Here is an 11,836-nt window from a genome sequence, read left to right as displayed (position 1 = left end):
TAGATGACAGTATCAGTATTGTTTAATGATATCTATAAGCTAGTGTCACTCCAAAACTGTGACAAAATTCGTGCTTAGAAGATATAGCCCTGATATAAACATCCAAAGCTTGCAGTTTGTCACTTCCACCTAAATGGATCAATGATTTCTGTTTCACGTCACCTCATACTTCAGTGTCTCATCAAATCTTCTGACCAATCAAATACTCTCTAGTGTGACATGCCCTGCCCACTTATTTGCATTTCATTTGATGTGAGCTCAACCACTCTTCACAAAACAAAATGCTATTGGCTGCTTTTTTTTAAAGGGGAGGGGCTACTATATGCCCCGCATTCTTTTCATCTTTCAGTTGAGGTTATGACAAACATTGAATAAAAAATGCACATTTCAAAACACTTCACAGGCCCTTTGAATAACATTCAACATTATATTAATATTACTCTACATTGTGTTTTTGATCGAACCAATGAAAGAAGACACTTCTTTAAAAACATAAAAAATATAACCCCAGACATTTGAAAAGTATGTACAGAATAAATAAAATATATACATTTATTATTATTTTAATATATATTTAGTATGCTTTATTTATTTTATTTTTCAAATATTTCACCAAGCGATGTTTAACAGAGCAAGCAAAACTTTTACAGTATTTTTGATTAAATTTTTCTTTCATTTAGTTTGTTTACAGGGTCAGTGCACATTAATAAACATGACTGTAAAATGTGCCTGAATGGGGTATATGCCGAAGCATGCTAATAGGACTTTTAATTTGCCTGTAACCTGGTTTAATTGTTTCCGGTGAACTGTATGCCAATGCAAAATCGGTGTGTTTAAGGTCTGTTTTCTTTAAAAATCAGCGATCTCCACTGGCTGAGTGATATCAGATATAACGTGGGTCTCAGATTGTACAAGAAGCACTGCATTAAATGACATTTTTACCGCCATGTCTTCATAATATGAGCATTTATTTTACCCCAGTATATTCAATAGAGCTTCTGAACTAGCCAGCCGATTCTGACGAGCGCGCACGGCTTTTTGTCTCTTTTTACGTTTGAGCAACTAAATGAATGCCAAAGTCTGTTTAATTAACTGTATTTTAATCACATTACAACATCGTTGCTGTAAAAGGAACCGTATAAAATGGAAAAAAACTCACAATAACAGGTTACCGAAAGTTTATCAGTATGGGAAACACACTAGCTTGACATATACCCTATTAGCCAAGAATGGCTATTTTTCCCCTGTTAGACCCCTTACAAAATGTTAAAAAGTCACACCTAAAATAGAAGCACAGAATAACAACATAAAATACACTTTCATATATAAAATACAATTAAAAAGTAAAAAACAAAAACAGACTGAAGGCAGCAGAAGAGGACAAAAAGTGTCAAGAATACAGTACTAATGCTGATTTGTCACTAGCCAATTTTTAACATGAGACTGAAAAGAATGAAAAGTAAGTGATCTTCTAATTGTTGGTGCGATGGAGTTTCATTTCCTAGCAGCTTTCACTGAAACTATCGACTGACTAAATTGACTTTATTTAAGAGGAATAATACAATCCCCTCTTTCACCACTTCTAGTAGATCGGCGAGCAGTCGTTCTAATATTCACAAACTGATTTAGTGGTGAAGTCGCGTTAAGTCTTAAACATTAAACAGACAAGTACATATTTAATTACATTTTCCCAACTAAGCAGGTTGTATTTCTTTAATATTAAACAATGGTGAAATTGAACTGATTTCTTATCAAGGGTTTTTATAGATTGAAAACTGCTATTATTAATCAATACTATTAACCCCTTTAATATATATATATATATATATATATATATATATATATATATATATATATATATATATATATATATATAATAATTCCTTGCATTTATATAGCGCTTTTCTGGGCACTCAAAGCGCTTTACATATAGGGGATTGATCTCCTCATCCACTACCAGTGTGCGGCATCTTGACGGCAGCCATTTTGCGCCAGACCTTTGCGCAGACACCACACACCAGCTGATTGATGTAGACAGAGTGATTAAGCCAATTATGATATGGGGCCTATTAGGAGGCCATGATTAACAGAGGCCAGTGGGCAAATTTGGCCAGGATGCCGGAGTTAAACCCCTACTCTTTTTGGAAGGACATCCTGGGATTTTTAATGACCACAGAGAGTCATGACCTCGATTTAACGTCTCATCCGAAAGACGGCGCTCACTGAGCAGTATAGAGTCCCCGTCACTGTACTGGGGCATTAGGACCCACACAGACTGCAGGTTTGGCGCCCCCTGCTGGCCTCACTAACACCACTTCCGGCAGCAAGCTAGCTTTCCCATGTGGTCTCACATCCAGGTACTGACTAAGCGCAGCCCTGCTTAGCTTTAGTGGGCGACCATGTGAGAGTTGCAGAGAGCTAGTTACCGGCTCTATATATATATATTGATTGATTGGCTACAAAACAAACCACTGTTGTCCAGAGACTTGCTTTATTAACAGAATTAATCTAGTTTAAACTGTACTTTAAGTTGAATACTAGTATCTTGCAAAATAACTAGTAAATATTATGTACTGTCATCATGAAAAGACAATAGAAATAAGTTAATAGAAATTACCATTAAAATGACTGTGTTAAAAATGTGTTGAAAATCTCTCTGTTAAACAGCACTTGGGAAATTTTTAAAAAAGAATAAAAAGTAGGTAGTAAAAATAGTTGTCATGCAAATGGAGCACTGAGAAACCACAGATCTCCTTCTGCAAAATTCCCAGTGGCTTTCACTTCCTGCTGGAGATTGAACTTTACGTGAGATGACGTCAGTGGATTCATTATCAATCTCCTGAGATGCATGTTGAGATTATATACAAAAGTTTATCTAAGATAAAGCACGTCCTCCATCAGTTTTATCCACAGTCAGTCTTATTTCTGTGATCTTCAGCTGATGGATGTTTTCCGTGATCTCCTGGGTTTATCGATGAGTTGCGTGGCTGCGAAAGTCAAGTTCAAATCTTCTGCCGCAGCTTTCCTGAATGGGAAAACCTCTCTAGTGAAGCGCGTCACAAAGCACGGCATCTGCTTTTTCCCGCCCAGTATTTTCCCTCTGGCCTGGAAGTTGTAGGCCACGTGGTGGTTCAGTCGAGTCAGAAGTTTGGTGATCTCCAGATCTGAACCTCCGTCGCTTTCCAGCAGATCACAGAGAGTCTGAATCAGCACCGAGCCCAGAGGATGCATGAATGCAGCGTAGCCTGAAAACAACACAACAGCAGACGCTGAGCTAAAGAAGAGCTGAATAAAAGCTGTGGAGGAAAACTGATCGAGAAAACCACTCTGAGATTTTATAAATGCATCAATATTCTCACTTGAATCCATTCTGAGTTTAGTTTTTAAAAGCAGATGGTGCTCTAGGCTAGTTTTATCAGCAGACAGTGCTCTATGCTAGTTTTTGGCTAGTTTTTAACAGCAGATGGCGCTCTAAACTATTATTTAACAGCAGGTGGCACTCTAGGGTAGTTTTTGGCTAGTTTTTAACAGCAGATGGCGCTCTAAACTAATATTTAACAGCAGATGGCGCTCTAGGGTAGTTTTTGGCTAGTTTTTAACAGCAGATGGCGCTCTTAACTAATATTTAACAGCAGGTGGCGCTCTAGGGTAGTTTTTGACTAGTTTTTAACAGCAGATGGCGCTCTAAACTGATATTTAACAGCAGGTGGCACCTTAGGGTAGTTTTTGACTAGTTTTCAACAGCAGATGGCACTCTAAACTGATATTTAACAGCAGGTGGCACCTTAGGGTAGTTTTTGACTAGTTTTTAACAGCAGGTGGCGCTCTAGGGTAGTTTTTGACTAGCTTTTAACAGCAGATGGCGCTCTAAACTAATATTTAACAGCAGGTGGCGCTTCAGGGTAGTTTTTGACTAGCTTTTAACAGCAGATGGCGCTCTAAACTAATATTTAACAGCAGGTGGCGCTCTAGGGTAGTTTTTGACTAGTTTTTAACATCAGATGGCGCTCTAAACTGATATTTAACAGCAGGTGGCACCTTAGGGTAGTTTTTGACTAGTTTTCAACAGCAGATGGCGCTCTAAACTGATATTTAACAGCAGGTGGCACCTTAGGGTAGTTTTTGACTAGTTTTTAACAGCAGGTGGCGCTCTAGGGTAGTTTTTGACTAGCTTTTAACAGCAGATGGCGCTCTAAACTAATATTTAACAGCAGGTGGCGCTTCAGGGTAGTTTTTGACTAGCTTTTAACAGCAGATGGCGCTCTAAACTAATATTTAACAGCAGGTGGCGCTCTAGGGTAGTTTTTGACTAGTTTTTAACAGCAGATGGCGTTATAGGCTAGTGTTTAACAGCCGATGAAGCTCTAGACAAGTTTTTATTAGCAGACAGTGTTCTAGTCTTGTTTTTGTCTAGTTTTTAGCAACATATGGTGCTCTGGGCTATTTTTTAAGAACAGATGGCGTTCAAGGCATTCTTAACAGCAGATGAGATGGTGTTCAAGGTTAGTTTTTGGCTAGTTTTTAACAGCAGATGAAAGAGCACTTGTGTGTTCAACTGAATTATGCTTTTAAAGCATAGCTTCTTCTGCTGTTAAAAACTAGTCTAGACCAGAGTCTGCTGTTAAAACTAGTCAAAAACTAGCCTAGAGCGCCATCTGCTGTTCAAAACTAGCCAAGAACTAGCTTAGAGCACCATCTGCTGTTAAAATGAGCCAACAACTAGCCTAAATCACTGTCTTCTGTTAAAAACTAGCCTAGAATGCCATCTGCTGTTAAAACTAGTCTAGAGTGATGACTGCTCTTGAAAACTAGCCAAAAACTAGCCTAGAGCTCCATCTGCTGTTAAAAACTAGCCTAGAGCGCCATCTGCTGTTAAAAACTAGCCTAGAGTACCATCTGCTGTTAAACTAGCCTAAAGTGCCATCTGCTGTTAAAAACTAGCCTAGAGTGCCATCTGCTGTTAAAAACTAGTCTAGACCTCCATCTGCTGTTAAAAACTATCCTAGAGCACCGTCTGCTTTTAAAAACTAGCCTAGACCTCCATCTGCTGTTAAAAACTAGCCTAGAGTACCATCTGCTGTTAAACTAGCCTAAAGTGCCATCTGCTGTTAAAAACTAGCCTAGAGTGCCATCTGCTGTTAAAAACTAGTCTAGACCTCCATCTGCTGTTAAAAACTATCCTAGAGCGCCATCTGCTTTTAAAAACTAGCCTAGACCTCCATCTGCTGTTAAAAACTAGTCTAGAGCGCCATCTGCTGTTCAAAACTAGCCTTGAGCGCTATCTTCTGTTAAAAACTAGTCTAGACCTCCATCTGCTTCTCAAAACTAGCCTTGAGTGCCATCTGCTGTTAAAAACTAGTCTAGACCTCCATCTGCTGCTCAAAACTAGCCTTGAGTGCCATCTGCTGTTAAAAACTAGTCTAGAGCTTCATCTGCTGTTAAAAACTAGCCTAGATCGCAATCTGCTGTTAAACTAGCCTAAAGTACCATCTGCTGTTAACAACTAGCCTAGAGCGCCATCTGCTGTTAAACTAGCCTAAAGTGCCATCTGCTGTTAACAACTAGCCTAGAGCGCCATCTGCTGTTAACATCTAGCCTAGAGCTTCATCTGCTGTTAAACTAGCCTAGAGCGTCATCTGCTGTTAACATCTAGCCAAGAGCTTCATCTGCTGTTAAACTAGCCTAGAGCGCCATCTGCTGTTAACATCTAGCCAAGAGCTTCATCTGCTGTTAAACTAGCCTAGAGCGCCATCTGCTGTTAACAACTAGCCTAGAGGGCCATCTGCTGTTAACAACTAGCCTTGAGCTTCATCTGCTGTTAACAACTAGCCTAGAGCGCCATCTGCTGTTAACAACTAGTCGAGAGCTTCATCTGCTGTTAAAAACTAGCTTAGAGCGCCATCTGCTGTTAAAAACTAGTCTAGAGCGCCATCTGCTGTTAAACTAGCCTAGAGCGACATCTGCTGTTAAAAAACTAGCCAAGAGCGTCATCTGCTGTTAAAAACTAGCCTAGAGCACTGTCTGTTGTTATAAACTAAGCTCATAATCGATTCAAGAGAATTGTGATGCAGTTTGGAAATCTCAGAATCGGATGAAGAAGCTGTAAACTGAAGTGTTTGGAGGTGGTAACACATACCTGGTGAAGTGGCGTATGTTACTGCAGTGTCAATAGGAATGGAAAGAAGCTCAGACATGATGTCCTGTTCCTCTGAGGATGAAGAGTCGGTCTCCACCTGCACACCTCCATCCAAATCTCCACCTCTGCAAGCCTTAAAAGAAGCATGAACATTCGGTTATGATGAGTAGCGAGTTTTGCTATTGAGTCACAAAAGTCATGAGTTCTGTTTCCCTCTGATGTAATAGATTAAAGGAACTCTAAGATGGAATGCAGCACCATAGATAATCACAGGCTCTCATTCAAGAGCACGAAAGGTCGCAAGAGTTCATCTGCAACACCTTTCACAGATCATACCTGGATGAGGAAGAGTTTGCTCTTGTCCTTCATTGTCGGGCCTCTGAAGCAGCTGTAGATCTCGGCCAGTTTCACAGCACGTCCATCACAACCAAACACAACACCTTCTTCACCATGACTGGAGATGATGCCCACAAAACACTCCTTGACCGTCTGCTCGCTCTCTGAGGATGGAGGACGCAGAGAATCAGTTGAAGCAAGATGCGTAGAATTAAATAGATTCTGAATGTCGACTTAAGCTTATTTGTTCTGTTTATTATAATTACATTGCTGAATAAATCTAATAATAAACAGTTGATTCATGGCTGTATTTTCTATGTAGTTATACTTTCGAACGCATTACGGGATATTTTGATCCGTTCATTGCTTTAAAATCCTTTGTTGCAGACTTTTATTGACATTATTAATAGTTTGACATGAAATATGTAAGTAATAGTTAACAAAGTGGACTATACATCCAATGTGAATAATTTTCTAATAATTCCACAGACTTTAGTGCATTATTTAGTGCATATTATTACTCTTCAGATGTTGTATTTAAGACATTTGTCAGGTTTTTTGTCCTCAATCTGCTCCTGTGTGTAGCACTAGTCTCATCCAAAGCCTTCAGTCATGTTTTGATGTGATTTTTGACCTTTTTATAGGCTTTATTTTGACTGAAATCGTTCAGTGTAGTGACACTGAGCTGTAAAATACGCTCAAAACCTGCCGGAACTACTTTCGCTGTGCGTTTATCTGAAAATAATAGCACACCTTAGAATGCTCATCAGCCAATCAGAATCAAGCATTCAACAGACCCCTTGTATATTGTTGTAAAAATAAAAGATATGAATGAGAACCCAGTCCAGGAGACTCAGACCAAGTAGAAGAATTTCTTTATTAAGATGTGTTGGTTAATCTGCAGTCACACAGCGTCTTCAAGAAGTCTGGATATACAGTATAGAAATAAATAATGTTCAGTAACATTCATTCATTAATTTTCCTTCGTCTTAGTCCCTTTGTTTATCAGGGGTCGCCTCAGCGTAATGAACTGCCAACTTATTCAGCATATGTTTTACACAGCGGATGTCCTTCCAGCTGCAACCCATTACTGGGAAACACCCATTCACAAACACACTCATACAATACAGCCAATTTAGTTTAATCAATTCCACTATAGCGCATGTGTTTGGACTGGGGAAACCGGAGCACCCGGAGGACACCCACACCAAAGCGAGGAGAACATGCAAACTCCACACAGAAATGCCAACTGACTCAGACGGGAATCGAACCAGTAACCTTCTTGATGTGAGGCAACAGTGCTACCACTGAGCCACTGTGTTGGCCTTCAGTAACCTAAATAACAATTTTTTTTCCCATAATGTACAATGTTTTGTTTTAAAATATTGAAAATGTCAATAAGAGTCACTAAAAATGCTGGGCTCCACGCAAATCCTTTATATTGTCCCAGCACAAATCAATTAAGTTAACTTCATCTTTTTTTACAAATTTAAGTAGATTGAACATAAAACAATTGTGTTTTATAAGTTATCCCCACCAAAAAACCTTAAGAATCGTGTTGTTTCAACTAAATAAGTAGTTTCAAGAGTTCACACTTAGCTGATGATCCATCAAAAGCTTGTTTGGCATGCTGTCCCGGGAGAGAGCACCGAGCTCAAGGGATCCTCGAGCCCGGGACTTCCTCCCGTTCGCAGAGCGAGAGGGGAGCCTGAGCTCGGTGGATCTCAGAACTCCCCGTCTGCAGTAGCTAAGGGAACACGTGAGGAAAAAAGGGGGCTAGACAAATGCTTGATTGTTATACATGATGTATATCTTTGGATGTTGGGAGGAAACCGGAGAAAACCCACGCGGACACAGGGAGAATTACAAACTCCTCACAGAAATGCCTACCGACCTGGCAGGACCAGGGCTGGCAGTGTTCTTGCTGTGGGACTAACAGTGCTAACCACTGGGTCTCCATGCCGCCCGATCTATAGTGAAGTGGAGAATGGGGAGGAAGGGGGGTTTCTTCTAAACGAAGATAAAGTGGACTGAAGACTGTGGTTATTTATAGTAGCTTATGGTAGCTTATGGATGTTAATGATTAATACGAGAGCGGCTGTGATAAATCATAAGCATGTGATCCTCTCGAAATTAGTTTATAAATAAAGCCGCGGTCACACCTGACTTTTCTTCCCATAGACTTCCATTCATATGCACGCGAATGCGTCAGACCGGAAACGCGGGGTCATCCAACTCATTATAAGTAGCCTAGCTAGAACTACTTCCTTATCTTCGTTTTTCCGAAGAAACCCCCCATCCACCCCTTCTCGTCCTCTCCTCCTTTATCACGGGGAGCTCTCGAGAACCACCTGATCTCGTACTCCCCTCACATGCTCTATGGACCAGGCGGGAGCCCTGGGCTCAACTATCTCCGAGCTCAGGGTTCTATCCCGGGACAGCATGCCAAACCTGCTAACAGTTGTCAAACAATATCTAAGTGTGAACTCTTGAAACTTCACTTAAACAAGCAGCACAAGTCATTTTACTGAGTGTATGTTGTAACAGATCCAAAGAAATGTTCAGTTGTTAGTTAATGAATGTTTTTAAAGCGTAGACAGAACTCATAATCGGTATCTGTTTATGAGATTAATGTTTGTTTTGCCGTGACACCGTCTGTTATGTTTATAGTACATGTACAGATTTCACTGGACGTGACTTTAGTCATTGACTGCTCGTTTTATTGCTCATCGTGACTCATTCAGTCATCTTTGATTAATGTAAATAACTAATTATTTGTCATCCAGCTCCACCCAAACACAAATCTCCTTTTCTTTATATAGTTTTTCACCCATAATGTACAGTTCGTGCCAGTCATAAAATACATTTTAATCTGAGCTTGCTGATAATTGAGGACAGCATTATTATTAACAGACGTGGACTTTGGCACCAATAAATGACATTATGTAATGTATTTTTACACTCTGAAAATGATGGGTTGTTATAACTCAGCGATGGGTCAAATGTGGTCAAAGACAACAGTTGGGTTTAAAAAGTGTGAAGTGCTCAGCATAAATAAGTCCACCTTCTTTGAAAATGAATATAAACAATATATTTTGGTGCTTTTTAAACTAAATAATGTTTTTATTCAACAGTTTTATTGATTAAAATAAGAGTTTGGTCACAGAACAGCTTTAGGATTAGACAGACTACATTTAAATTCAAATAAAGGGTTGCAAAATAAATTGTAAAATTAAACTAAATGTTATATATTAAGTTTCTCATAATTTTAATACAGCTTTATTTAATATTTGTACCACACATATTCATTGGGGTGTGTACATTTTTGCATGCTGACCTTAAAGTTACTTTGGTAGATTAGTTCCAGTTTTGTATAGGCACAAATATAATATTGTAAAGGGTCCTATAAAAAATAAGACTTTACACGAGAGATCTGTGAGGGGTGTGCTCATTTACCCATTTAGAAATCTTGCATATGGAAATAAATGCAAATTGCACATGTTCATATCTGGTTTTCACATATATAAAATATAAGGTAACACTTTATTTTGATGGTTCATTTGAGTATTAGTAGACTGTCTGCTTATTATCTGCTGATGCTGCTCCTTTAACAGACATTTAACTGACTATAAGAGACTTTGCATGTACAGGTCAACTTACACTAACCCTAACCCCAGCAGTCTACTTATAATCCAGTGAGAATTAATTGGCATGCAATTTAACTTAAATTCAACAAACAGACCATCGAAATAAAGTGTGACCAAATATACGTCATATATCCAACCTATATTTCAAAATATTGCTTGCAAATATTATAAATATATTACAAAGATGCACATTCAAATATACAGTATTACATATAAGTTTATATATATGAACACAAATATTTTCATTCAGCTTAGTCCCTGATTTATCAGGGGCCGCCACAGCGTAATGAACCGCCAAATATTCCAGCATATATTTTATGCAGCGGATGCCTTTCCAGATGCAACCCAGTACTGGGAAACACCCATACACACTTACATTCACACACAGAATCATACACTAGAGCTAATTTAGTTTATTCAATTCACCTATAGAACATGCAAACTGGTCCAGCCGAGGCTCGAACCAGTGACATTCTTGCTGTGAGGCAAACTAACCACTTATCCACCATCCCGCTCCACATAAATACAATTTTAGATAATATATTTGAACATAAATGTACATATTTGTAACTTTAATGGTTGAACATCATATATGGAAATGTAATAATATAGATATCTTTTTTGAACTTATATATAAGTACATATATGTAATTTGCATAATATTGACAAATATCAGAAATATATATACATGTATTGAAATAAATTACCCCAACATTGGTTTAGTCCATGTTTGACAAAGCCAACTTAGTTTTTTTTTTTTGTTTGTTTTTTTCAATTAAATTTAATTTAGGTTTTAATTAAAAAAATAATTTTACTTTATTACCACACACAAACACAGACACACACCACAAAGCATTGCAGATCAGAAATTACATATTTTCAAAGCTGAATCTGCAGTGTGTGTGTGTGTGCGCGCGTGTGCGTGTGTGTGTGCGTGTGTGTGTGCGTGCGCGTGTGTGTGCGCGTGTGTGTGCGCGTGTGTGTGCGTGAGTGTGGGCGTGCGTGTGTGTGTGCGTGTGTGTGCGTACGAACGTGCGTGCGTGCGTGTTTTTGCAGGATTGTCCTAACCCAAAATTGATTTTGTCCCTATATGACCCAACTTTGCTTTATAACAACCCAGCAACACACACAAAACCTAAATTAATCTTGGAAAACGTAATTATAAATGTAATTGATCCTTTTTTAAAGAGATTCTTCAACATTTACCTTGTTTGAAAGCCTCAATAATCTCTCCCGCTTCCACGTCCACTTTGATGTCCACAGAGAAGCCGAGTTTCATCAGAATCTTGTGAAGTCTTTGCGTGTCTTTCTTGGCTCCAGGTCTGTTTCTGAGAAGTGCGTCCGGATAGAAGCTCTCCACCGACACGATCAGCGCCCGGTTCTTCATTCTCTTGTTTGCTGTGAAGGCTGGAAACCTACAGAAAGACATCTTTAACTCCAGCAGCACTGAGGACGAATACACAGACTGAGAGAATAAAGGAGCGACAACATTATCAGCGTCTCCACATCATATAACAGGTGAGTCCAGCCTCATTTGCATGTGTCAGGCCATATATGGTGTTTCCTGTGTGTCATGCGTCTGAGAGCTCTGTAATGCTGGCAGTTCCCAGAGCTTCACCTTTAGCTAACAGAAGCATTTACTGTCTGCGTAGGTGCTTGCATTTGTTTGAGCGTTTACCAGCAGTGGATTGCTGGTAAGGATGTAAGGAGGGATGCA

At 39.1% G+C, this 11,836-nt stretch overlaps 1 protein-coding gene across 1 annotated transcript; it reads right to left on the bottom strand.

The window, feature by feature from the left end:
• Positions 1 to 2,463: 2,463 nt before the first annotated feature.
• On the bottom strand, positions 2,464 to 11,608 carry casp17 (caspase 17, apoptosis-related cysteine peptidase). The gene is made up of 4 exons (XM_056466999.1): positions 11,326 to 11,608; positions 6,473 to 6,636; positions 6,137 to 6,269; positions 2,464 to 3,245 (listed from the first exon to the last, which is right to left on the bottom strand). Exons 1-4 carry the CDS (start codon positions 11,546 to 11,548, stop codon positions 2,935 to 2,937), a joined length of 831 nt encoding a protein of 276 aa, XP_056322974.1. The 5' UTR covers positions 11,549 to 11,608; the 3' UTR covers positions 2,464 to 2,934.
• Between the last annotated feature and the right edge of the window lie 228 nt (positions 11,609 to 11,836).

This window comes from Danio aesculapii, chromosome 10, assembly GCF_903798145.1.
Source record: "Danio aesculapii chromosome 10, fDanAes4.1, whole genome shotgun sequence".
Lineage (NCBI taxonomy): Eukaryota > Metazoa > Chordata > Actinopteri > Cypriniformes > Danionidae > Danio > Danio aesculapii.
The sequence above is the reverse complement of the archived record's forward strand: the minus strand, read 5'-3'. Positions and strand labels throughout refer to the sequence as shown.